This window comes from Aythya ferina (genome assembly GCF_964211825.1).
Source record: "Aythya ferina genome assembly, chromosome: 10".
Classification (NCBI taxonomy): domain Eukaryota; kingdom Metazoa; phylum Chordata; class Aves; order Anseriformes; family Anatidae; genus Aythya; species Aythya ferina.
In genome coordinates, this window is record NC_140306.1 from 13,809,484 (window position 1) to 13,834,759 (window position 25,276).

Genomic DNA, 25,276 nt, shown 5'->3' on the forward strand with positions numbered 1-25,276 from the left:
GTCAGTCAGCGCGCCCGCCGCGGTGATTGGGTGGAAAGGGTGGTGCCCGCCCTTGAGGCCCGCCCTTCGTGACGCCGAGGGGAGGGAGCGGGGCGGGGCGGGGCGGGCCGGCAGCGGGGCGGCCATGGGTGGGAGGATTGAGTGCGTGTTCTTCAGCGAGTTCCACCCCACGCTGGGGCCCAAGATCACCTACCAGGTGCGGCGGCACCGGGGGGGGGAGAAAGGAGGGAGGGGAGCGGCACCGGGGTGGGGGGCGGAACTGCAGCGAGGCGGAACGGTTCTAAGGGGGAGCGGCACCCGGGGGGACCCGCGGCGAGGGGACACCGCTACCGCAAGGGGGACCGGCGGCGGGGTGTGAGCGCGGTGCGGCGGGGAAATGGGTCCGGCGGGGAAACAGGCACCGCGCGGGGCTGGTTCCGGGATGTGTCCGTTCCGCTGTCGCCAGGGCGCTGTCACAGAATCCCAGAATCACGGAATTTCTAGGCTGGAAGAGACCTCAAGATCATCGAGTCCAACCTCTGACCTAACGCTAACAGTCCCCACTAAACCATTTCCCTAAGCTCCACATCTAAACGTCTTTTGAAGACCTCCAGGGACGGTGACTCCACCACTTCCCTGTGTCTCCGCAGGTGCCCGAGGATTTCATCTCCCGGGAGCTGTTCGACACGGTGCAGGTGTTCGTCATCACCAAGCCCGAGCTGCAGAACAAGCTGATCACCGTGTGAGTGCCCGCGGCCCCGGGGGGCGAGGCAGCACACCCCGCTCCCCATGGGGCTCCAGGCTCAGGCTCTGCTGCCTCCCCCTAGGACGGCCATGGAGAAGAAGCTGATCGGCTGCCCCGTCTGCATCGAGCACAAGAAGTACAGCCGCAACGCGCTGCTCTTCAACCTCGGCTTCGTCTGCGATGCCCGAGCCAAGGCCTGCGCCCTGGAGCCCATCGTCAAGAAGCTGGCCGGCTACCTCACCACCCTGGAGGTCAGCCCCAGGGCTCCCCCTCCTCAGCCTGCCCCGCGGTGCCCCCGGGGCAGGTTTGTGGCTGAGGAGGGTGCTGTGGGGCTGGCACCCACACACAGAGAGACCTCGGGGTGCTGGTGGTGGCAGACGGCCAAAAGATGGGGTTGTTCCACTATGTTCAGTGCTGGTGCAGCCTCACCTTGCATAGTGCATTGTTCTGGGCTTCCCAATCTAAAAGGTGCTTGAAAGCATCCAGAAGAGGCAATAAGAGTGGTGTAGGGCACATCCTGTGAGGAGAGGCTGGGGACACTCCGGTTATCTGGTTTGGGGAAAAGGAGGCCAGGGCAACCTCATGACTTTCTGCAGCTCCCTGAGGAGGGGAAATGCAGAGGTAGACGCTGGTCTCTTCCTCCAATAACAGATGTCAGGATGCATGGGAACAGCACAAAGCTGCAGCAGGGGAGGCTCAGGCTGGTCATTAGAAAACATTTCTTTATCGTAAGGGTGGCCAAACACTGGGACAGGCTTCCTGGAGAGGTGCTGGATGCCCCATGGCTGTCAGTGCTCAAGGGACATTGGATAACACCCTCAGTAACGTGCTTTCACTTTGGGTTAGCCCTGAAGTGCTCACACACGTGGCCTTGATGTAGCTCCCTTCCAACTGAATTATGGTGTTGTGTTCTGTTCTGAATTTTAAGGGTTACAAATGTCCCCAAACTTCTCTGTGAGCATTCAGCAGGCCTCTCCTCTTGCAGGTCTTGAATCAAGCAGGGGGCTCCCCAGCCTCCTGCTTCCTTCTTGCTCTGCAGCTTTATTTTGTATTTTTTCCTGGGAAGATTCTTGCTTTGGTGGTGGTACGGGGTCTTCACTGCACATCCCAGCAGCAGCCTGGCTCAATTTGTTGCTCTGCTAGAAGGAAGGCTCACTCAGGCTGACAGAAGGTGGCATCTGGGCCGTGCAGCTCCTTAGTCAGTGACCCCTCTGGGAGGAGCTGACTCGACCTCCTTCCTGCCTTCTTTAGCTGGAAAGTGGCTTCATCTCCAACGAGGAGAGCAAACAGAAGCTGGTGCCCATCATGACCATCCTGCTGGAGGAGCTGAACGCCAAAGGAAAGTGCACCCTGCCCATAGGTAGGTGCTGCAGCGCAGCCCAGCCAGGCAGCGAGGGCAGAGCGGGGCTGAGAGGCAGCAGCCGGCCCTGCGCTGCTTCTGGCACTTTGTGCTCACGGCTGGGGCCTGCCTGAGCCAGCCTGGCTCAGAGGAATGAGGTTTCTGGCCACAGCCACCTTCCTCCACGTAGCTTTGAGGCGTTCTGGGACTGCTGGCTGCAAGCTGCAGGGCTTCCTGTGAGAACTCAGGCTCCTTCTTCCCCTCCAGATGAGTCGAACACCATCCACCTGAAGGTGATCGAGCAGCGGCCGGACCCCCCCATCGTGCAGGAGTACGACGTGCCTGTCTTCACCCAGGACAAGGACGACTTCTTCAACTCCCAGTGGGACCTCACCACGCAGCAGGTCCGTGCGGGGAGGGTGCTTAGGGCATGAGCTGCCCCAGAGCTCCGTGGTGCCCAGCACAGCTCAGCGCTCCCCACTTTCTGTGCTCGGAGCTGCTGGTGACCTGGTCGCTGAGCACGCCAGGGGAGCCTCGTGGGTAGTGGGGTGATGCTATGGGTGCCTCCTTCATGATTTTGGTACCTGTTACCTCCTGTTCCCCTTCTCAGATCCTGCCCTACATCGATGGGTTTCGGCACGTCCAGAAGATTTCTGCTGAAGCCGACGTGGAGCTGAACCTGGTGCGCATCGCTGTGCAGAACCTGCTGTGAGTGCACAGGGGGATGAGCCTGGCCCTTACTAGGGGTGGAGGGAGCTGGCCGGGATTTGTGCCCCTCTCACCTCTCCCCTTGCCCTGCAGGTACTACGGGGTCGTCACACTCGTCTCCATACTCCAGGTGAGCTGGCAGCCATGGGTGGGGTGGCCCCATGGGGGACACTCATCGTCCTCCTGAGCCACAGCAAAACCAAGCTGCTCCCTTGCTCCCCAGTACTCCAACGTCTACTGCACCACGCCGAAGGTCCAGGACCTGGTGGACGACAAGTGCCTCCAGGAGGAGTGCCTGTCCTACGTCACCAAGCCAGGTACGCTGCTCCCACGTGGCGTACTGGTGCCCGGGGACCCATCCGTGGCAGCTGACGGCGTCTTGTCCCCGCAGGGCACAAACGAGCCAGCCTCCGGGACGTTTTCCAACTCTACTGCGGCCTCAGCCCCGGCACGACGGTGCGAGACCTCATCTCCCGCTACACCCTGCAGCTGCAGAGGGTGGACGAGAGGTCAGAGCCCCATCGGGGGCGTGATGCGGGAGGGCTGGGGGAACGGGCAGGGGATGGAGGAGACGTCTAGGGACTGAGCATCGCGTCCCTCTCTCCCCTGGTCCCCCCAGGAGGCTCATCCAGTTCGGTTTGATGAAGGGGCTCATCCGGCGGCTGCAGAAATACCCCGTCAAGGTGGCCCGGGACGAGCGCAGCCACCCGGCGCGGCTCTACACGGGCTGCCACAGCTACGACGAGATCTGCTGCAAGACGGGTGAGGAGCTGTGGGGCGGACAGGGGGTGCTGCATGCCCGGGGGTGCTTTTGGGGTGTCCCCCCCTCACCTTTCGGAGCCATTAAACCCCAGAGGAGTGGCACACGGGGTCCAGGTGGGGATGGAGGAGCTCAGGGGGGTGGAATATGAGGTGTGAAGAGGGAACACACGGCACTGATGCCAGGCACCCCATTTTTCTCCCCAGGCATGAGCTACAAGGAGCTGGATGAGCGCCTGGAGAACGACCCCAACATCATCGTGTGCTGGAAGTGATGACGCCCTGGGCTGGCCGGGGCGTGCACCGTGTGTGTCCCCAAGTCGTCCCCCCTTGTCCCAGTGCCCCCTGTGTCCCCCAGTGCCCCCCGTTGTGTCCCCACACGGTGCTGGGCGCCCCCAGGGCGCAGCGAAGGCCCCAGCCGCCATCATGGCCGCTGTTGCCATAGCGACAACGACGCCGCCATGGCCGCCGCGGGGCCGCTGCTGCCCGCTGAGGTCGAGGCGCTGGTGCAGGCCCTCCGGGGCACCGAGCTGCGGGATGCCGGCGGGCAGGGGTGCGGGGGGATCCCTAGGGGTGAGGGGGGGTGTGAATTTGGGGTGTCCCCAGTTTGGGGGGTGTTGGGGGTCTCCTGAGGGGATGGGGCCCAGGGGGGCTGAGGGGTGTAAGCGTGGGGTGTCCCTCTGCGGGTCTGGGGTGTGGGGTCCCCAGGGGCTCTGGGAGGGGCGTGAGCAGGGGTCCCAGGGGCTGTAAATGTGGGGTGTGCCCCCCCTCCTAATATTTTTAGGGTCTGGGAGAGGTGTAGGGAGGGGCACCAGGGCTGGGGCTGCCCCAATCTGGGGTGGGGTGGTGGGAACGTGGGGCTGTAAATTTGGGGTGTCCCCTGAGGACTGGGGACTGTGGAGGTGTGAGGAAGGGCCCCAGCTGCGGGGTGACCCCGCTGCCCTGCAGGTGGCTTCGGCAGCACGAGAGCGTGGAGAAGCTCAACATGCACGCCATCCTCAGCGCCGCCGCCGGCCAGGAGCAGCTCCTCACCGAGCTGCTCGTCAGCCACGCCAAGGTGAGCCCCGGGTGGCCGGGGGGCACCCAACTCTGCCCAGCCCTGTCCCTGCTCCCCCAGCTCTCGGCCCATCCCTGCTCTGTCAGGAAAGGCGGCAGCGAGCACCCCAAAATGTCCTGTGTTTTGCTGCAGGGGCCGGGTGGTCCCTGATGGAGGAGTGCAGGTTCTCGGGGCTTGCCCCACGCAGGTGCTGTGTGCTCCTGGTACTCCTCCCAGAGTTTCTTTGTGTATGAGAAAATCACAAACTGCATGGTCAGGAGGGATGGTGTGAGGCAGGGCGGCGGGTGGGGGCAGCAGTGATCCCTGTGCCAGGCCCTCAGCCTCCAGCTGGGATCGGCTTTTGGACAGCGGCCAGTCTGGGGATAAACCGTCGATGGTGAAGAATCTGCTGGCAAAGATCTTTGGTGTTTTGCCAATGTTGCTTTTTTTTAAAAAAAATAATAATAATAATAATTAAAAGCCAAGCTGTGGTATTCCTGCCTGTTGGTCTCCGGTTCCTCTCTAGGTGCTGGTTTGTGCTGACCCCACTGGCTGCGGTTCCTTGCCCCATATCTGCGTGGCTCAGCCACAAAATAAATAGCCTGGGCTGCACAGGGTCGTGTGGGGCCCTGGCACTGCCCAGACCTCGGGGATATTTTCCCTTTTGTAACCCCAGCAGCACTCTCTGGTCTCTGAGAAAAGCTCAGTGAAAAGCTGTTGATTTGTGATGCCTCCCCAAAGTCTGTACAACTGAATGTGGGTGATAAAACGTGGCAGTTGTGTTGGGAAATAGCAGTTCTGCCTGGTCCCCTGGCTTCCTGGGCTTTCCCACTCATGTAGTATCTGCTGCAAAAGGAAGGCTCAAAAACTGGTGGTGTAAGAAAGCAAATTGGTGCTGCGTCGTGTGCCCCAGGACCGAAATGGCCACAGGGTGCTGGGCACCAGCCTGGCCCCTCTGCCTCACACCCGTCTGAAAGGCTCCGCTCCTGTCCAGATTCCCGTTCTCATCGGGGAGCTGATCTCAGCAGAGGTCTGGAAGCACAAGGTCTTCCCCGTGCTGTGCCGGCTGGAGGACTTCCACCCGAGAAGCACCTTTCCCATCTACGTGGTGGTGAGTGGGAACTGGGCAGACGCTGCTGTATTTAAAAATGAATCCTGTGCTGGGGGTCTCAGAGCTGTGATTTTACCTCTCAGCAGGTTGAGATGTTGCTCTAGACAGCAGGTTCTGTACCTGCTGGTTGACAGACCCCACAGGACTGTGTTTTGTCTGGTAAAGAAAAGCACAGCCCCTGGGATTTTGGCAGTCCCTGTTATATCCTTGCCTTTTCTGTGACCGGGAGCAGATCGGTGCCTGGAAAATCGTCAGAAGTGCCCCCCACACACACCCTGCTTCCTGGAGGGGTACTGAGGAGCCCTCTCAGGGAATGGCTAGACCCTTTTCCCCATCCTGGCTCCTGAACAGCTGTGCCCCAGGGATATTTGCCCCTCTTTGAGCACTGTTTTTTCTCTGGTGGTTCTAACCACAGCTTATGTGCCTCCTCGTTAAAAAATAGAAAAAGTAGCTTTTTCTTGATGAGAGCTGAGATCCCTCGGGCCACTCTTGGCAAGAGAGTGATCTCAGTAAGTTGGCTTCCCTGTGGAGGGATGCAGCCCTTGATCTAAGGCAAATCTGCCCCAAAACTCTGAACTTTTAGCCAATTTTCATTCCAGAGTGACACCTTGCTGGGGAAGGGCAGTGTCTTCCCTGAGCAGCTGTTTGTCTGCAGCATTGCCTCAAGGCAGTTATCTCCTGGTTCCTGGTCTCAGGACAGCACTGTCCACGCTGGCTTTTGGCCACAGCTGTAGAAGCAGCTTCTCACCCCGCACCCCATCCCATTGCCCGTGCCACCCACTTGCTGTTTTTTCCCCCCACAGCTGCATCACGAAGCCTCCATCATCAACCTCTTGGAGACGGTGTTTTTTTACAAGGTGAGCGTTCAGCTTGCTGTAGCATAAGGGTGGGAAGTCACAGCTGTGGGGGCTGGCTCCCTGTGAACCTCTTGTCGTTGTGAAGGAGATCTGCGAGTCGGCAGAGGACAGCGTTCTGGATTTAATCGATTACTGCCACCGAAAGCTGACCCTGCTTGCAGCTCGAAGCACCAACGGACAGGCAGCGACCCAGAAAGAGCTTCATCCCAAGGACCTGGCCAGCCTGTCATCCATGCAGGTGAGGAGAAAGTTCTCTCGCTTGCTGGGGACACAAGTGACGGAGGCAGCAGGCAGCCCGAAGAAGCCCAGAGAGGTTTTCTTACAGAGAAAGCCTCGGCTGCAGCACTGGCACCTCCTGCCCTTTCCGAGGCACTCTGGTGTTACAGATCATCTGTGCCCAGCTCGGACAGGCTGCGTGCTCCTCCCTCCACCCCACAGCTGCGCTTCCTCCCTGCCTCGTGACAGTGCAAGCTTCAGGCTGCCTGCAGGACAGGTTTTTGAGCTGGGGGGCAGCTGGAGAGTTGATAATTAGGCAAAGTAATCAGTGCAGGGTTTGGCCGTTTGCTGCTGCTCTTGAAAGCTGTGTGGTTCCGTCTCCATGGAGCTGGTGAAACCACCTGACCTCAGGCTGCCACTGGAGCCAGCCAGGGTTAACCGTGAGAGAAATCCCATCCGTAACTCCACGTGTGACACAGCTAGGGATTGCCCTGATGCATTTCCCTCTAACTTCCTCTGCTCTCCGAGGAACGCCTCCTCTCCTCGCTGGTCCGGGCCAGCAGCGAGTCCAGGGCTGTTCCCGGTTGGGTGTTTCAGGGTGGCTGCTCACAGATTTCTGCTGTGGGAGCTCTTTTTGCTTCCCAGCACCTATTTTTTTTTCCTTGAGCCGTGCAGATCACGAGGAGCATCTGGAGAGCTGGAGTTGAAGCGATAGCCTGCGAACTTGGCAGCACCTCCCCTCTGCTCCATCCTTTGGCCTGCTGCCCGAGCACGTGCTCCTCTCGCAGAAAGGGGAAGGAAGCGGAGGGCTCCTGAGCACAATGGGGATGTTTTCCAGGAAACGCTCTCCCAGCTTGAGCTGGGGGGGGGCGAGGGCTCTCTGTGCTTTGACACAGCTCGAGGAAGAACAATCCTCTCTGGCTACTTGGGCTCTGAAAAGCGCTCGCCTCCCAAGAAGCCTGGCTTCCTCCGATTTATCCCAGCCTCTCCGCATACAATAACCCTGTGCTAAAAAGCAGTTCCTGCCCCCTCCTGCATCGTGGGGCCCCTTGGCTGTTACAGCTGCGTGCCGTGGTGACCCTGGGGCACTGCTCCGCTGGCACCCAGCAGCACCGATGGTCCCTGCGCCGCGGCAGCAGCGCTGAGGTCCAGCCACCAGCGGGAGCTGTGGGGAAGCGGGGCTCCCGTGGGCAGCCCCACGAGCTCTGCCACTCTGCCGGGGGAGCTTGGAGAGGGAGGCGGTGACCTGTGGGAGGGGGAGAGCCCAAAATGCTTTCCTGGAAGCTTTAGGGGAACGTGAGCGGCGTCCGCTGGGAGCTGCTGAGGTCAGAGCTCTGCACGCAGAGCCGAGAGCTGGCGAGCAGCTGGGACGGGAGCGGAGAAGGAATTGGCACCTCGCAGCCCCGACGTCGTGGTGGTCTCAAAAGGGGCTGACTCAGAGGGTGTGCGGGCTGCTAGCCGGGGCGCGTGGAGGATGGAGGTGGTGCCCACGCTGACTGGAAGCCGGGTTGCGTAGCTGTGGGCTGGGTTAGCCACAGGGACATATTCTGCTGGCCCTAAGTGAGCTGGAGGGGAGAGGCAGCCCCAGAAAAGGGTCAGATCGGGACTGCGGCTGTGCCTGGGCCAAGATTCTCCTCCTCGTCCTCGTGATGATGCAGCTCCCCTCTCCTGCAGCCTCGTGTGTCTCTGCCGGGCCACGAGGTGATGCCAGGGAGGGAGAGAGCAGCAGTCTGGGACTGTCCTCTTGCAGGGGGTGGCACTCCTGGCACCGCCGGTACCCCCTGTGGCCTGTAACGGGCAGGGAGATGAGGGATGAGCTGCAAGCGCTCCTGTCCCTGCTCTGGCAAAGAAGCAGCGCTGCTGCAGTCCAGATGAGAACCAGAGTTTGTTCCATGGGGTTTTGGTTTCCTCCCCAGCCCGTGGTTGCTGATGTGCAGCCAACAAGCTGCCTCCTCGTAGCTCCGGGGAAACGGGGCCTGAAATCCTGAGTCTGTGCTTGCCCCTCCGCAGGAGCTGCAGAAGCAGGCGGAGGCGATGGAGTTTGAGATTTCCCTGAAAGCCCTCTCGGTGCTGCGGTACATCACCGACCAGGTGGACAGGTGGGTGCCCAGGGACGTGCCCTGAGCAGCCCTTTTTGATGTTCCTGCGGGTTGGAGGCCTGGGCGCCCTTCAGCCGCTGGCTGTGTCGGTGGTGGCAGCGGCGCTGTGCCCCGGGAGGCGAATACAGCAGCACTCCGCCCTGCTCTGTGGTACTTGTGGGAACAGGAGCTGCTCTGACCATCATTGTTTTTCTGCTGCCTCTCCCAGTTGCCTCGGGGAGTGTTTGTATCTGTTCTGGCCGTGGTCTGAGTGCATCATTTCACCCCTTCTATCTCCAGCTTGCCCCTGAGCGCGCTGACACGGATGCTGAACACCCACAACCTGCCCTGCCTCCTCGTCCAGCTGGTGGAGCACTGCCCCTGGAGCTGCCACGAAGCAGGTACAGCGTGTCCTGCAGCTCTGCAGCCAGGCAGGGCCCCCACTGCCCCCCAGCTTCCTCGTAGCGCCCCTCTGAGCGGGCACAGCCTGTGGGAAGCGGCGCTCCCCGCTGCAGCCCTGCGAGGGGAAGGAGCCTCAGCAGGGGTTCACAGCGCGGGCAGGAGAGGAAGAGATTGTGGGAAGCACGTGGCTCCGTGCCTGCTGAGAGGAGCCCAGCTGGATGCGGGGCTTTCCTTCTTCCCCCGGACAGGAAACGCATCCCTTCTCTCCGCCTGCAAGCTTGGGGTGTCAGAGGAGCTTTGATCCAGGGCCCCGAGGGAGGGATGGGAAAGAACCAGAGCACAAAGGCATTTCCAGGCTGTGCAGATGCAGGGTTACATCCTCCTCCATCCCCCAGAGCAGCACAGCTGCTTGTTGTGTCACGTCTGTTATGGTCGTGCTGCTTCTGGCTTTCACTGGCAGAAGAACCTCAGGGAGAGCAGGCACTGGCCCTGCTGATACCCCAAAACGTGCCTCTGCAGCCGCTCTGCTGGGCCCCCATCATCTGCTAGTGTTCTTCAGTACCTGGCCGAGTACAGAAAGTGGTATCACAGGGATCTTGTAGTTCCTGCCACAGCCCTGTTGCTTCAAGATGCGTTCTTTGTGCTTTCCGTGCTCTCTGGTGCATTGGTGTTGTACCAGGAAGGCTGCTGTGCTGAGCAAAGGGCTGGGGAAGCTGAGGGAGGCAGAAACTGGGGGGCTCGCCTGAGCCAGAGCAAGGAGGTGAGCGCAGGGCAGCACCCCACCTCCGAGCTGTCTCTCCCTGGAGCCCCACGTTCGTCTCTCCCTCAGGCAAGCTCAAGAAGTTTGAGAACGGTGCGTGGCACGAGGTGCCCCCTGAGGATCAGGTGAAGATGACCAAGCTCGACGGGCAGGTGTGGCTTGCCCTCCTCAACCTTCTGCTCAGCCCCGAATGCCAGCGCAAATACCGCTTCGACAGCTTCAACAAGAGCCAGCTCCTCAAGGTAGGCTCTGTCGGGGACAGCGGTGTGAGAGCAGCGGGGTCTGACACTGCCAGCAGCACAAGGGCTGCGTTTGCCTGGGCACCGCTTGGGACCCCAGTGAGTTGCTCTGACAGTGCCCCTGCAGGTGCCCAGCACACACCCGGAGCCCTCTCACTCCTCAGCCCCACAACCCGGCTCTGGCTCCCTTGTCCTAACCTCTCTCCCTTCGCTCTTCTCACCCCCTGCATGGCCGCAGCTCCGGGCGTTCCTGACAGACGTCCTGCTGGACCAGCTGCCCAACCTGGTGGAGATGCAGAGGTTTCTGAGCCACCTCGCGGTGACAGAGCCGGCTCCGCCGAAAAAGGATCTCGTGCTGGAGCAGGTATGGGGTGGCTCTTCCAGCTCTGCTCTTCTCTCCAGCTGCTCCGCTTTGATCCTTGTCGCTCCCTTCCCCTTTTTTTTCCTCCTGCCAAACTCAGCTCTGGAGAGGTGGCAGAGTGTCAAGCACCCGTGTCACTGTGACACCATTACTGCCGGCTCAGCTGGCTCCCACTTCATCCAGTTCTCCTGCCCTTCCTCTGCTACAGCTGTGGCCAAGCAGTCACTCCTCATGGCATAAATGCTGGGCTGTAAACAGCTGTCGAGACTGCACTGAGTCGTCGGGGTGGTGGCTCCACAGGGCAGAGACAACCCCAGCTCATTTTAACAGTGAACTGTTTGACATTTATCGTTGTTTTCCTGCTGGGTTCTGGACTTCCCTAGGAAGAGCCCCTTCCACAGCCCTGGCCAAGGGCTGCTTGGCACGCTGCCTGCAGAAAAACGCCAAGGCAGTGCTCTGAGGAGAGGGGCTGGAGGCAGACTGATTCCCTGCTGCTGCCTGGGGCTTGGCAGATGGGCCCTGAGCGTCTTCAGGCATCGTGGGGTCCGTGCATCTTCCAGTCTGGGCAGCGGCAACTCCTGGAGAAAAGTGTTTCTGATGCTTCCTTGTGAGCTGAGGGGAGAAACTCTGTGTGTAAAGAGGAGGGCAGGTCTCTAAAGCATCTCCGTGCACCCCAGTTTACCTGCCACCGTGTCAGTGGGGCACAGGCAGGCATCTGTCCTGCTGGGGACCTCATCCAGCCCTTGTCTGGGCTGCTGCTCTTCACCACAGCTCCGCTTTTGGGCTTGCGTTGCTCCTGCCTCCACCAAGGGCAGTCAGGGGGAGCCAGCTGGAAGCACACACACGGGCTCCACGCTCTGCCCAGCAAGCAGTGAACTCACTCCCTGTCACCGAGCCAAGCTGAGAAAAGTCTTTTCCATTCGGTTTCTCCCCGAGCAGCCTCCTCCCCTCCCAGGCCTGGCTATTTTTTACTTGGCTGGAGCTGCCAGCACCGTTTGAAGCATCCTCCTCCTCTCCTCGCAGCGCTGGGCCGACGCTTTCCCTTTTGCAAAAAGCAGCCCTTCCCCTGGTGTTCGCCTTCGGGGAAGTGACGAGTGGAAAAATCTGCTCAGGCAAACGGCTCCGGAGTGCTGGGTTCACTGCCTGGTGCAGTGCTGAGAGCTCGGGGCTCTGTCTGGGAGCTGGGGCCTCGCAGCCGAGCTCCTGCTCCTGAAGGTTGTGCCCCTTTCACCTAACGCTCCTCACCTCTGTCAGGGAAGGGGATCCATCCCCTCAGGGTAACCAAAAAACATGCGCTGTGCCTGAATCTCTGCGTGCTGCCTCTGCTCGCCCTGCTCCTTGTCCCCGGGGCCAGCTGCCCTCCTGTCCCTTCCCGTCCCTTGTGCTGCCACCTTCCAGCTCTGCCTCTCCCGCCAGGTGCCCGTCATCTGGGACCACCTCCTCAGGAAAAACGCGGGCAAGTGGGAAGCCATCGCCAAGCACCAGGTGAAGCACGCCTTCAGCCCCACCGAGGAGGAGCTGAAGCTCCAGGCACGCAGGTGAGGCCCTGCCCCGTGCCCGGTGTGACCAGTTGTCCCAGTCAGCAGGGACTGGCAGCGCCACAGCTCCCTGCTCGCCCCCTGTCCCCTTTGTCCCCGCTGCAGGTGGGCGCAGACCTACAGCCTGGACCTGCTGGAGGCTCTCGCCCCCGACAAGCCCCGATGCCGGGTGTGTGGGGTGGAGGCAGCCAAGCGGTGCTCCCGCTGCCGCAACGAGTGGTACTGCACGCGGTAAGGCAGCCCCCAGCCCCCCGTCACCCCACCCTGCAGAGGGGACGTGTCCCCAAGGTGCTGGTGGAGGGGATGCTGGCGAGCACCGTGCTCCTGCTGCGGGGTCGGGGTGTCCCTGCAGCACTGGGGGGTGGGGGTGGCACCGCTCAGCTCCTGGCAGAGTGGGCACAGCCCTGAGCCGTGGCTCCCCCTCGCAGGGCGTGCCAGGTCCAGCACTGGCCGAAGCACCGCACGGCCTGCAGCCTGCTGGCACAGGCAGCGGGGACAGCGGGTGCCCCATGAGCGGGGCAGAGCCTGGCCTGCAGGAGGAGAAGCCCCTCGGGACCACCGGGGTGGGCTCACAGCAGCCCCTCCCCGCCTGCTGCTCGCCGAGCCCCCTGCAGCCTCAGCCTCCCTCTCCCCACTACTAACCATCCCCTCTTCTTCTGCACCCCGTTGGGGCTCGGCTCCCCCTCTTTTCTCCTCTCTGAATGCAATAAACCACTTCCTCCCCTCCCTTGCACCCGGGGGCAGGTTTTTGTGTGTTGTTTTTTTTTTTACTCCGTGATGCAACATGAGAAATCCTGGAAAACCTGAAAAAGAGCTGATACCCTTGTGGTTACCAAAAAAAGTCGAGCCCACCCCACACCCCAGCCAAGGTGTGAGCCCGTCCCTGCGGTGAGCGGGGCGCAGAGGCCCCCAGGCCACCTCGTGCCGTTAGAGCAGCAGGGGCGGGAGGCAGAGGATGTGGTTAGCACGAGGACCTGAGCGAGCAGGCGAGGTTCTGAGGTGCTCAGCGCCTGCCATCTCCCAGGCTCCCAGGAAGATGCTCTCTCTCTCTCTCTCCTGGGACGTCAGCACCAAGGGCTTGGTCCCAGAGCACTGGGGGGGATCCCAGTGCTGTCACTGGTGTCACTGGGGTTTGCAGCAGCCCGGCTGGGAGCTGGGCTTTGCTCCCCAGCGGCCAGATTGGCGGTGCCACAGTGCCACGGGCTGCGTTTTCTCACCTGGAGCAGTGCCCCCTGGCAGCCCCCGGGCACGGCTCGGGGGTGCCGCTGCCGCCGGGACCCGGGGGTGGCCCCGGGCCGATCGGGGCGGCCCCGTCGGGGAAACTGAGGCACGGAGCGGGGCAGCTCCGGTCCCGGGACCGCACGGAGCGGGGCCGCCCCGGGCCCCCCGCCCCGTCCCCGCCTCCAGCCCGCCCCGCAGCCCGCAGCCAGCGGAGCCGCCGCCGGTTCAGCCGCCGCTCGCCGGGGCCGGGGGGGGCGTGGAGCGGCCCCGGCCGTGCCTCAGTTTCCCCCGCGGTGCCGCGCGGCTCCCGGGGCCATGGAGCTGATCGAGCTGCGGGAGCTGCAGCCGGAGCCGCGGCCGGGCCGGGGCCGCTTGGAGCGAGCCAACGCGCTGCGCATCAGCCCGGCCCGGCGGAACGGCCCCGCCGCGCGGCCCGAGCCCCGGCTGGCGGCGGCACCGGGCACCGGGCACCGCTTCGAGCCGCGGCGCCGCGGGCTCCACACCTGGTGCGACCTCTGCGGGGATTTCATCTGGGGGGGCGGCAGGAAGAGCCTCCAGTGCCGCCGTGAGTAGAGCTCCCCAGCCCGGCTGCCCGCCGCAGGGCACGGCGTCCCGGGACCGAGCATCCCCCGGTACCGGGCATCCCCATACCGAGCATCCCGGGACCGAGCATCCCCCGGGCAGCGGGCACCTTGGGGCCGAGCATCCCGGGACCAAGCGTCCCGGGACCGAGTGTCCCCCCAGGCAGTGGGCGTCCCCATACCGAGCGTCCCGGTACTGAGCATCCCCCCAGGCAGTGGGTGACCCGGGACCGAGCATCCTGGTACCGTGTCCCCATGGGCAGTGGGCATCCCGGTACTGAGCACCCCCCGGGGCAGTGAGTGTCCTGGTACCGAGCATCCCGGTACCGAGCATCCCCATACTGAGCATCCCGGTACTGAGCACCCCCCGGGCAGCGGGTGTCCCGGCACCAAGCACCCCCAAACCGAGGGTCCTGGTCCCAAACATCCCCCCCACAGGCAGCCCGGGGAGGGGACAGGGGCACCCCGGTATCAGCAGGCAGCGCAGCACAGCACTGGGTCCCACGCGGGTGCTGGCTTTGGGTGCCCCAGCACAGTGTGGGCGGGCAGCACCCCCAAATCCCCCCCAAATCCCCGGGGTGGAGCTGGGGGTCTGGCGGTGCCGGTGTCCCCACTGTGCCCCCTGTCCCTGTCCCCAGACTGCAGCTTCACCTGCCACTACCGGTGCCGGGCCCTGGTGCGGCTGGACTGCAGCGGGCCCCTGGGCACCGGGGACGAGGACGACGGCACTGAGCAGGAGCTGGAGAAGGACACAAATGTGGTAGGGGACGTGGGGCACACGGGGGGGGGGGGGGACAAAAGGGGGACAAAACCCAGGATGGGCTGTGCCGTGCCATGCCGTGCTGTGCCATGCCAAGGTGTGCTATGCTGTGCTGTGCCGTGCTGTACCGAGCCGTGCCATGCCAAGGTGTGATATACTGTGCTGTGCCGTGCCATGCTAAGGTGTGCGGTGCCGTGCCATGCCGTGCCAAGGCGTGCTATGTTGTGCTGTGCCATTCTGTGCCGTGCCATGCCAAGGTGTGCTATGCTGCGCTGTGCCGTGCCATGCCAAGGTGTGCGGTGCCGTGCCATGCCGTGCCAAGGCGTGCTGTGCTGTACAATGCCGTGCCATGCCATGCCGTGCCGTGCCGTGCCCCCCCGTAGCCCCGGACCCCCTCGGGCACCCTGCCCGGGTGAAATCACCGCCGGAAACGGGGCCGCGCCGCGCCGCCCCCGGCCCGCGTCAGCTCAACGGCCGCGGCGGGGCGGAGCCGTGCTGAGCCGAGCCGGGACAGCAGCGGGGCCGCGCCGAGCCGAGCCGAGCCGAGCCGGGCAGCGGGGAGCGGGCAGCACCGAGCCCAGGCTGGGGTCGCGACAGGGACCGCGCCGAACCGAGCCGCGCCGGGAGCGGGCCACGGTGCCGCGCCGAGCGGGGACCGAGCCGAGCCGAGCCGCGCCGGGAGCGGGCCGAGCGGCGGCACCGAGCCGCGCCGAGCCGCAGCCGAAGCGCTCGGGGCGCAGCGGGGCCGTGCGGAGCCGAGCCGGAGCGGCCGGGCTGGCGAGGGGCAGGGAGAGCCCCTGTGCCCGGGCAGGGGCCGCAGCCGTGGCCGGGACCGGAGCCGGGACCGGGACCGGGGCAGGGCCGGGGGCGGCGGCCGGGGGCTGCGGGGCGGCGGCGGCGGCGGCGCTGGCGCTGCGCTGGGGAGGCGCGGGGGGCACGGGGGGCAGCGCGGCCAGCAGCGGCTACTGCAGCCAGGAGGACTCCGACTCCGAGCCCGAGCTCTTCTACACCGCCCGCACCTCTCTCGGCCGCCGCCCGCGCCGCCGCCAGGTCGGTCCCGGGCCGCCTCTGACGTCACGGGGGGTGACGTCACGAGGGGTGACGTCATGGGGGGGGACACGGTGTTGGGGGGGGTCGGTCCTGGGGCAGCTGGCTGCGTGGTGGGGCAGCGCGGGGGCGCGCATGGCTTGGGGCGGGGTGCCCGTGGGGTGCCCATCGGGGGGGTTTTGGGGTGTCCATGGGGTGCCTATTGGGGGTCTTTGGGGTGTCCCTGGGGTGCCCACGCTGGCTGCGGGGCGCCCGTGGGGTGCGTGGGGCTTGCAGCACGTCGAGCAGGGTGGCGAGCTGTCCCCATGCCCAAGCAGGGTCCCTCCAGCAGCACTCCCGGCTGCGCTTCAGCCCCGCGGCACCACGGAGATACTCATTAGCCAAATACTCATTAGCGGCTCCAGGCGGGCTGCCCCAAACCCCCGGGGTGTCCCCATCGGGTACCCAGCCCTGTCCCGGTGCCGGGCTGGCGGCTGCCTCGGGGACACCGCCGTGATCTGGGACGCCGGGAGGGGACATGAGGCCGGTGGCTGAGTGCCGGGGCTGATGCAACCCCGCACGCCCCGTCCACTGTTCACGGGGTAGGGCCACGTCTGTGCGTGCGGTGTCCCCCCGGGGTGGCTGCTCAGCCCCGCTGCCCTCCCGCAGGATGAGCCCAGCAGCTGGGACACGGCCGAGCTGGACCCGGCGCAGGTGGAGCAGCGCATCAAGGAGTACAACAGCCAGATCAACAGCAACCTCTTCATGAGCCTGGTACGGGGACATCGGGGGGGGACGTTGGGGACCGCGGCGCCCTGCCCTGGGTCCCCCACTCACCACCCCTATGCCTCCCCCGTGGCAGAACAAGGACGGCTCCTTCACCGGCTTCATCAAGGTGCAGCTGAAGCTGGCGCGCCCCGTCTCCGTGCCAGCTGCCAAGCGGGGGCCTGGGGGGCGGCCGGGGCAGCGCGGGCCGGGGGTGAAGCGCCGCACGTCCTTCTACCTGCCCCGCGGCACCGTCAAGCACCTGCACGTCCTCTCGCACACCCGTGCCAGCGAGGTCATCAGCGCCCTGCTCAGGAAGTTCACCGTGGTGGACGACCCCCGCAAGTTCGCCCTCTTCGAGAGGTCCGAGAAGGATGACCAAGGTAGCACCTGGGGGGTCCCGGTGGTGTCCCCGCAGCGGCACCGGCCTCGTGGTGGTGGCCCTGTGGTGGCAGCACTCCCCGGGCAGCAGTGTCCCTGTAGGGTGGTGGCCCCCCTGACAGTGGTGTCCCCATTTGCATCAGTGTCCCCACAGTGGCAGTGTCCCCCGTGGTGGTGGGTGGTGTGTCCCTCTAGTGGTGGCGGTGTCCCCTTGGTGGTGATTGTGTCCCCATGATTGTGATTGTGTCCCCTTGGTGGTGGTGGTGTCCCCTTGGTGGTGATTGTGTCCCTATGATGATTGTGTCCCCATGATGGTGGTGATTGTGTCCCTTTTGTGCTGACCGTGTCCCCTTGATGATTGTGTCCCCATGATGGCGGTGACTGTGTTCCCATGATGGTGGTGGTGTCCTCATGATGTTGACTGTGTCCCTTTGGTGGTGACTGAGTCCCCTTGGTGACTGTGTCCCCATGATGGCGGTGGTGGTGTCACCATAGTAGTGATTGTGTCCCCATGATGTTGGTGCCATCCCTATGGCAGTAGTGTCCCCATAACGCTGATCACATCCCCGTGGTGTCCCCATCCCCACGCTGGCGGCGGCGTCCCCACGGTGCCAGCAGCACCCTGGCGGTGCTGACCCACAGCCACCCACCCACAGTGTTCCTCCGCAAGCTCTCGGACGAGGAGCAGCCGCTTCGGCTGCGCCTGCTGGCCGGCCCCAGCGAGAAGGCGCTGAGCTTCGTGCTGAAGGAGAACGACAGCGGGGAGGTCAACGTGAGTACGGGGACAACGTGGGGCCGGGCGCTGCGGGGTGGTGACCCGCACCCTGCTGTGCCCGGTGCCAGGCGCGCTGTGCCCCGCAGTGGGACGCCTTCACCCTGCCCGAGCTGCACAACTTCCTGCGCATCCTGCAGCGCGAGGAGGACGAGCAGGTGCGGCGCGTCCGGCACCGCTACGCCCGCTGCCGCCGCGAGATGCAGGACGCCCTGGCCACGCGGGCACCGCGGTGACCACCGCCACCACCACCGCCACCACCACCAGCACCAGGACGGACGCCTGCCGGCGGGGGGACGTCGCTGGGACGGGACGGGACGGGATGGGACGGGATGGGGCGGGGGGGACAGGAATAAAGCGGCTGCACCCCCGCGGCTCGGGCCTCTCTGTGCGACTTGTGGCGGCGCCGGGATTCGAACCCGCGGCCTCGGGCATGGCGGGACAGGGAGGGGTGGGGTGGGGTGGAGGGGGCGCCGCTGTCACGTGGCCTCCCTGCGTCACGTGGCCTCCCCGTGTCACGTGCAGGGGGCGCCGCCGCGCGCCGGAAGTGTCGCAAGGCAGCAGCGGCGGCGGAGGCAGGAGGCGGCCGGGAGCTCGTCGGTGCCGCCGCCCGGCCCCCGCCCCCCGCCCCGCCTCGGGGCCCCGCCGCCGCCGCCGCTATGGGCGCCAGCGGCTCCAAGTCGCGGGGGCTGTGGCCTTTCGCCTCCTCGGCGGCGGGTGGCGGCGGCGGCGGCGCCGAGGGCCCCGGCGGGCAGCAGGCCCTGGCCAGGCCGCGGGGCGCGCGCGCCGCCACCCCCTTCGTGTTCACGCGCCGCGGGTGAGAGAGGGGACGGGGGGGGGGGGGGGGCGTTGCCATGGCAACGGGGTGAGCGCGCGGGGGGGTTGCTATGGGGGTGGTTGCTAGGGGGCCGTTGCTAGGGGGCCGTTGCCATGGCAACGCGGCCGCCACCCGGAGCGGGCCCGCGGCGCATCCCCGGGCCCACCGGCAGCGGCTGGAGCCGGGACCGGGACCGGGACCGGAGGGGCTGGGACCGGGCCTCACGGGACCGCACGGGATGGGAGGGGCCGCCCCTGCCACCGCCTCCCCGCCTGGCCCCACGGATGGCCCGGAGCAGCCACCCCTCTGACGACCTCCTGCGCCTTCCCGCAGCTCCATGTACTACGACGAGGACGGGGACCTTGCCCACGAGTTCTATGAGGAGACAATCGTTACCAAGAATGGGAGGAAGCGTGCCAAGCTGAAGAGGATCCACAAGAACCTGATACCTCAGGTAGCGTGCGCAGAGGGGTGGGGGAAGGCAGGTGGTGAAACGTCCTGCTTGCACCCGCGGTCCTGGCCTTGCAGCAGCTCTTGCACACCTCGGGGTTAGGAGGAAACCTCCGGGCACCGTACTGCAGGGAGGGCGTTGGCTTTCTGCTTTTCCCACAGCTCCTACTCCTAAGCTACGGCTGCTGGGTGTCCCAGCTGCCCCACGTCACCTTGCCAGGCAGTGGCAGAAGAGGGAGAGATGGTGACAGTCTCCCGGCTCCCTTTCCAGGGAGGAGCAGAGCCCCGGTCCTTTAGAGCCACCAGGCCGGGCGGTGGCTCACCGAGGCGTGTGTGGCAGGGTGCAGCACCAGGCCGTGGCAGCCCAGCACCAAACACCTTCCCTGAGGCGCAGGTGTTTGCACAGCTGTCACATCGCAGCAGAGAGTTTGGGAGCAGCAGCCAAAGCCAGTCATGTGCTGACACGAGCGTGCCCATCCCCCTTCCAGCTCAGTGGTGACAACAGTGCTGCCAGCGATGTTTTTCCCTCTTCGGAGGTGCTCAGGATTTAGTGCTCCCTCGAAATAAGTGAACGCGGTGAAGCCAGGCAGGAGGCAGGATGCTAATTGGGGTGCGGGAGAAAGATAACTAAAGTGTAGGGAAGCTTCTCAGGGGTGTAAATGGTGAGAAGGGAGGAGGAAGCCCGGCTGCAGAGCACCCCGCAGGAGTCTCAGAGGTACACAGAAAGGCAGGACGCAGGCGTGAGCCCAGGGGGAGCTGTTGGTGTGCTCCAGGGGTGGGCAGCCCCCAGCAGGACAGGCTCTGCTGCTCTCACAGCGATGGGGCGTGGGCAGGGAGCTGTGTCCCAGCCCTTGGTGCAGGTTAAAACCCACCCAGTGGGAGAGCTTGGCCCAGCTGGAGAGGGCACAGAGCGGCTTTTCACAGGGCCAAGTTTTTCTGTGGGCCTTTATCCTGCTCCTGCCAAGCAGCCACGTGCTTCTTGCCCCGGCGGGCACAGCGCCCCACTCACACTGCCGCCCGGCGAGAGGGTCCTGGCGGTGCTGTGACAGGAGGACACTTGCCCCGGGGCATGGGAAAGGCGCCTGTAGCTGGCGTGGACGGAGCCTGCATTCAGCAGCATCCCCTCTGGACAGAAAGCTGCTTTTCTTGCGTGCCAGCTGCCCTCGCTGCATTCTCTCAGAGAGCTCTTTTCAGTCTTTTAAATCCCGTGGATGCGAGGTGCCGGGGGAGCAGCCCAGGCAGCCGCTCTCTGCCAGTCACGCCTCAGCTGCTGCACGGGCAGTGCCTGGCAGAGCGGCTCCCTCCTCCCGCGCCCGGCTGCGCTCCAGACCCGGCGTGGGCGGCAGCGGCCGCGCCTGGTTGGCTCTCCAGGGATGGGGGCAAAGGGCAGAGCGCTTCTGTGTTGCACGCTGCGGGTACCTGGTGCCACGGCGGCTTCAGGGTCTGGTTCCCGGAGGGCACGGTGCCCTCTGTGGTGCCAACACCACGCGGGGCGACTTGCGGAGCTTCATCTGCCTCCAGAGCGTTCGTTCTGTCCCCCTGCCCACCGCCCTGCCTCTCCTTTCAGGGTATAGTGAAACTGGAGCACCCTCGCATTCATGTGGATTTCCCCGTGATCATCTGCGAGGTGTGACCGCCGGGTGCTGCTGCCCACGGGCGGGACTGCCCCGAGTGTCACCGCGCGAGGCTGCCCCGAGTTCCCGGCGAAGCGGAGGGATGAAGGAGGATGCTCGGACACTCAGACGTGGATTGTGGCTCTCCCCTCGCCCGGGGGCAAGGCGGGACGGAGCGGGCTCGGCCGGGCTGTGCTTGGCTGCTGCTCCTCGCAGGAGATGGGTGACCTCATGCAACGACTGCTTACAAACACCCCTGCTTGAGTCAGAAGACTTGAAATCTCTTTTGTAGCCTCTAGCCGACGTTCGGATGGGTGACTGGAACTGCACGCGAGCTGCTGCGTTTGAGCTGGCAAAGGGAGAGCGAGCCCGCGCTGCTCAGCAGACAAAGCCCCCTGCTTCTCAGGTATGCCCCGGGAGAGCCAGGGCAAGGTGACCGCTGCCCGGCGGTGAGGTGGCCGGCGCCGCGGCGCTGTGCGGAGCTGGCTCTGACGGAGGGGGACCAGGAGCCGGGCCGGCAGCACGCCCGGTGGGTGCTGCGCTCCTCTCGGGGCGGAGATCGGGTGCCGTTCCCTCGGACCTCTGCCCCTTCTCCTCTCGCGTTCCCCGCTCGCGCTGCCCGGCCGTGGGGCCCTCCGGGTTCCTCCCCGCCCGCGCCGCGGGAGCGAGTTGGCTCCTGCAGAGCACGGCCCCTCGCTGCCGTGGGGCCGGGCATCGCCTCAGCTTCGCCCTCCCTCCCGATGGGATCGGCCTCGGCAGAGCCCGGCAGGAAGGAAATCATCGCTTCCCTCCCCGTCCCTCGCAAACAATCGCTCGCTAGGCCTGCCCCGGCTTGGAAATCTCCCTGGCCATGTGAACCACGGTTCCCCCCGCGCCCCAGCTGGCGGCAGGAGGAGAAACGCCATGCACTTTAACAGGAGGCTTTCTGCTCCGCTCCGGAAGGCCCTGCTCTCTTCTCCTCACCCTTTCTGCTCGAGGCCGGGGGCGCCTCAGCCACACCCAAAAATCTCCCCCCCACCCTGCCAGCGGGCCCCGGGGCTCCGGGCCGGCTGCTGCGGGACCGGCGACGGCCCCGAGGAGCCTTGTGTCAGCCTGCCCCGCAGCCCGCTCCCGCAGCAGCCCGCCCGGCTTCCCTGCTCTTTCATCCCAGAACTTATTTACTTTCTAAGCACTTCAGACGTTCGCTACCTCGATTATTATTTTTTTTTGATTTAAGCTGCTGGCGCTTGGCCGCCGGCCCTATCGGCGTCTGCGTTGGATGTATCCAATCCCGTATCCAATCCCGTATCCATCCCTGTGCCCAGCCGGAGCGGCCCCGGGCACGGGGCCACATTCCTGGCTCCGGGGAGATAACCGCGGCGTGGCTGTTGCCGTCTTCCTGTCACCACCTCTTCCCTCCGCGTCCCCCACCCGCTGTTCCAGTGACAGGGCGGGCACGGAGGGCGAGGCGGATGTGCCGGGCAGGGCTCCAGCGGGGAGCTGGTCTACACTGTGATGCTGGGCGCCTCTCTCCCCATCTTTTGTTCTCCCGCTTGCTTGAAAGAGTCTGTCTTCAAACAATCCCCCTCTGAAGAGTTTCTTATTCACGCCACCTGCTCCGAGTCGGGCTCAGACCGCAATCTCCTGGAAAACCGCCTCTCTGGGGCCGCTTTGTTCTCGCTGAGAGGCTGCCCTGCCCCTCCTCCCTTCCCCCAGGGCAGCGAGCCGCGCTTCCCCCAGAAACTCGCCTTCTCCCACCCTCTTCTCCCCGCCGAGGAGAGGCGGCGAAGCCGTGCGGGCAGGCGCCGATCTGCCTCGCCCTGTTTCTCCTCCCCAGCCTGGAGGGTCCTCGGGAGCGGCTGAAGGCACCCGGAAAAATGTGAAGATCGCTGTAAATAGTATCTGTGTCCACTGTGTCGTTGGAGCAAGCGAAAAAAAAAAAAAAAGGAAGGTTTCCTTGCCGTGTGTTATTTTTTTTTTACCACCTCTGTGCAACTTTGTGCTTCCCCGTGTGGATGTGTAGCCGAAGCGTACTCACCGACACTAGGGTTCTTGCTCCTCTAGCGTGTGGATAGGAAGCAGGGGGGTTGAGAAACGTACACTATTTATGGCCCTTCCTCTGCCTCCGAGTGCATCTGTCTACTTTTTGTTAAATTTCAATAAAATTGTTTGTAGATCCCGCAAGGTTGGGAGCGGCTCAATGGGGAGGGCCGCGGCCGGGAGCCCGCGCGAGGAGGGAGGCTGCGGGGACCCGAGGAATCTCAGCTTCTCCTCTCCGAAACCACAGCCGCCTCTCGCTGCCTGCTGCCAAAACGGTGGCGAAACCCGGCAGCTCCCGGCGTCCTCCGGCACCGGGTGGGGGCTCGTGAACGTGGTGCTGGATGAGTCCGAGCCGCTAAGCTCTCTGCTCGCTCACGGATTTTTTCCCAAGTGGGCAGGAGCACGTGGAAAATGCTGCTCGGGTGAGCACCAGCAGGGAGGGCTCCTGCTGCCGGGGCCGTTAGCGGTGACCCCTTCGATGCCCCAGCTTGGGATTTGGGACCTGCCGCTTAACGAGCTGCTGGGGCCGGCTCCTCTTCCCAAACCGAGTGGAAATCCTGCCCTGGCTGCGTGCGGCCGCGCTGCGCTGACTCAAGCCGAGCCCCACGGGGACAGGATCTGCGCGTCCGCTCCTTAATCACCCGCCTGACAAATCGGGGCCTCGTCAGTTGCGCTCAGCTAACGAGTTTCTCATCGCCGGCGTGACCCCACGCCGGGATGCCGCCCGCTGTCCCGGCCCTGCCGGACGGAGCGAGCATGATCTCAGCGCAGCCCTGCATCCTGCTCGACCCCGCAGCCCCGCGAGCCTTTTCCTGCCACCGCATGTGCCTCGCATCATTTCCTCCACGCCGGCCGGCTGGAAATCGAGCCGCTGACGAAAGGTTTCATGACAGCAACCTACACAACTCATGGGGATGCTGCCACAGCTCCCAGAGCACCGGCTCTGCCCGCTGTCCCGTGGGGACCGACCCCGGCGGGGACGGCTCGCGGTGTCCCGGCGGCGGGCGTCACGGCCGGGCGCGGCAGAACAATGCGGCTGCCCTGGCTCGGCCCCGGGCAGCTCCGCGTCCCGCTGCGACACGCGGCCGGGCCCCACTCCTGCGCCCCCACAGCCCGCCCGGCCCTGACCCCGCGGCCACTGCAGGTGCCACCCGGCCCCCGGCGCACGGGGATGGAAAATTTGAGGCGTTTTCTTGCGCCTGTTTATGGCCCCAGCAGGCAGCACGCAGGGGAAGGGCAGTGCCCGCCGGGTGGATTTCTTGGCTCTTGGCACAGGTTTTTTGGCAGGGTGGTGGCAGCTCTGCTGGCGGCACCGTGGGCGCTGCGGGATCCCAGGCTGGACGCGGATGGAGCCCCAAAACCACCCGCGGGGGATCGCCCGGGCTGGACCCCACTGAGGGGACGGGGACGGACTCGGGGCGGTGACACGATGGCGCTCCCGTCCCCGGGGAGCGCTTCCGGAGATTCAGCCCCGCTTCCTTCCCCGCGCCGGCCGGGCTCGCCCTGGGCTTCCCACCCTTGTCCGGGCTGGGTGGCTCCTGGCCCCGCAGTCCCCGTCCTGGCGGCACCGGCAGCGGGTGGGTGGGGGCCACCGCTGCTGCTGGGGGACGTTCCTGTCCTCGTGGCGAGTTCATGGGGACAGGGGGTGAGCAGGGGCAGGGATGGGGACACCGCGGGGAGCTGCCATCCCCGTGTCCCCAGCAGCCGGGGCTCCTGCAGGGCACCGAGGCTGGTCGGGCCCTGTCCCCGCTGCCTGCCGAGGGGACACCAGGGCAGGGAGGGTCCCGGCACAGCCCGTGTGTCCCCGCTGTGTCACTCCGGGAGCAGATGGCAGCGGGGCTGTGGTGGCCCAGCCTTTCTGCAGCTGTCTTGGGGCTGACTTCATCCCTGCTGGCGGGGACGCTCGGGCGCTGCCTTCCCTCCTCTGCCACCCTGCTGCCCAGGCGCGGGCAGGACATGGGGACAGCCACCGCCACCGTGTCCCCGCGTCCACCGCTCCCTGTCCCTGTCCCCAGGGATGGGGCAGGGGGCAAGCAGCAGAGCACCGAGCGTCCTGCTCAGGGCGGCCTGGCTCCTGGTGGGGACACATGCCACAGCCATGGGGACACTGCTGTGGGGACACCACCTCCATGGGGACACCGCTATGGGGGGACACCATGGCCATGGGGACACCACTGCCTTGGGGACACCACCTCCCTGGGGACACCATGGCACTGGGGACACCACCCTGGGGACACCATGGCCCTGGGGACACCACTATGGGGGCACACCACCACCTTGGGGACACCGCTGTGGTGGGACACTGCTATGGGGGGACACCATGGCCATGGGGACACCACCGCCTTGGGGACACCACCCTGGGGCCACCACCCTGGGGCCACCAGCACCCTGGGGACACTGCTATGGGGGGACACCATGGCCCTGGGGACACCACTGTGGGGACACCACTGTCCTGGGGACACCGCTATGGGGGCCACCATGGTCCCAGGGCCACCATCCCCATAGTGCCCCCCCCCCCCCCTCCGGTGCCACCTCCCCGGCCCCCCCCGCCCCCTGGCGCCCCCTGCCGGCGGCCCCGCCCCTGGCCCAGGCCCCGCCCCCCGCCGCGCGAGGCCGGCCGGGCCGTACCAAGCGCGCTACGCGGGGGGGGAACCGCTCCGTTACCGGGGCTCTGCCCCCCCGGTATCCGCATCCCGGCCGCCCCGCTCCGCTCCGCCGGCACCTCGCGGGCAGCGGCGCCCCC

General features: G+C 65.2%; 4 protein-coding genes across 5 annotated transcripts; all 4 read left to right on the forward strand.

The window, feature by feature from the left end:
* The first annotated feature begins 77 nt into the window (after positions 1-77).
* NPRL2 (NPR2 like, GATOR1 complex subunit) lies at positions 78-3,942 on the forward strand. The gene is made up of 11 exons (XM_084530636.1): positions 78-196; positions 630-721; positions 807-975; positions 1,976-2,084; positions 2,331-2,467; positions 2,674-2,771; positions 2,865-2,901; positions 2,995-3,088; positions 3,163-3,280; positions 3,391-3,533; positions 3,738-3,942. The coding sequence occupies exons 1-11, from the start codon at positions 125-127 to the stop codon at positions 3,803-3,805; spliced, it is 1,137 nt and encodes a 378-aa protein (XP_084386762.1). The 5' UTR covers positions 78-124; the 3' UTR covers positions 3,806-3,942.
* Positions 3,931-12,875, forward strand: ZMYND10 (zinc finger MYND-type containing 10). The gene is made up of 12 exons (XM_084530637.1): positions 3,931-4,083; positions 4,479-4,587; positions 5,561-5,677; positions 6,481-6,534; positions 6,620-6,772; positions 8,761-8,849; positions 9,129-9,229; positions 10,060-10,232; positions 10,468-10,593; positions 12,007-12,128; positions 12,234-12,359; positions 12,557-12,875. The coding sequence occupies exons 1-12, from the start codon at positions 3,992-3,994 to the stop codon at positions 12,639-12,641; spliced, it is 1,347 nt and encodes a 448-aa protein (XP_084386763.1). The 5' UTR covers positions 3,931-3,991; the 3' UTR covers positions 12,642-12,875.
* A 703-nt stretch (positions 12,876-13,578) lies between these two features.
* On the forward strand, positions 13,579-18,009 carry RASSF1 (Ras association domain family member 1; the record flags this gene model as incomplete). 2 transcript variants are annotated; one of them, XM_084530705.1, is made up of 6 exons in its annotated part: positions 13,579-13,914; positions 14,569-14,690; positions 16,386-16,490; positions 16,579-16,864; positions 17,519-17,634; positions 17,724-18,009. In XM_084530705.1, 6 exons carry the CDS (start codon positions 13,665-13,667, stop codon positions 17,868-17,870), a joined length of 1,026 nt encoding a protein of 341 aa, XP_084386831.1. In that variant the 3' UTR covers positions 17,871-18,009. The 2 variants fall into 2 exon arrangements, with proteins under 2 accessions (XP_084386831.1, XP_084386830.1); XM_084530704.1 differs by lacking the exons at positions 13,579-13,914; positions 14,569-14,690 and adding an exon at positions 15,030-15,740.
* A 146-nt stretch (positions 18,010-18,155) lies between these two features.
* Positions 18,156-22,677, forward strand: TUSC2 (tumor suppressor 2, mitochondrial calcium regulator). Its single transcript, XM_084530745.1, has 3 exons — positions 18,156-18,451; positions 18,785-18,905; positions 20,469-22,677. Exons 1-3 carry the CDS (start codon positions 18,294-18,296, stop codon positions 20,532-20,534), a joined length of 345 nt encoding a protein of 114 aa, XP_084386871.1. The 5' UTR covers positions 18,156-18,293; the 3' UTR covers positions 20,535-22,677.
* The last annotated feature ends 2,599 nt before the right edge of the window (positions 22,678-25,276 follow it).

Bases quoted from the DNA above. Each gene is read 5' to 3' on its own strand.
- NPRL2 (XM_084530636.1), top strand. From the start codon at position 125: ATGGGTGGGAGGATTGAGTGCGTGTTCTTCAGCGAGTTCCACCCCACG. The intron at 2,772-2,864 runs GTGAGTGCACAG...CTTGCCCTGCAG, and splicing joins ATCGCTGTGCAGAACCTGCT to GTACTACGGGGTCGTCACAC. The intron at 3,089-3,162 runs GTACGCTGCTCC...TTGTCCCCGCAG, and splicing joins GTCCTACGTCACCAAGCCAG to GGCACAAACGAGCCAGCCTC.
- ZMYND10 (XM_084530637.1), top strand. From the start codon at position 3,992: ATGGCCGCCGCGGGGCCGCTGCTGCCCGCTGAGGTCGAGGCGCTGGTG. The intron at 6,535-6,619 runs GTGAGCGTTCAG...GTCGTTGTGAAG, and splicing joins AGACGGTGTTTTTTTACAAG to GAGATCTGCGAGTCGGCAGA. The intron at 9,230-10,059 runs GTACAGCGTGTC...TCTCTCCCTCAG, and splicing joins CTGGAGCTGCCACGAAGCAG to GCAAGCTCAAGAAGTTTGAG.
- TUSC2 (XM_084530745.1), top strand. From the start codon at position 18,294: ATGGGCGCCAGCGGCTCCAAGTCGCGGGGGCTGTGGCCTTTCGCCTCC. The intron at 18,452-18,784 runs GTGAGAGAGGGG...GCCTTCCCGCAG, and splicing joins TTCGTGTTCACGCGCCGCGG to CTCCATGTACTACGACGAGG. The intron at 18,906-20,468 runs GTAGCGTGCGCA...CTCTCCTTTCAG, and splicing joins ACAAGAACCTGATACCTCAG to GGTATAGTGAAACTGGAGCA.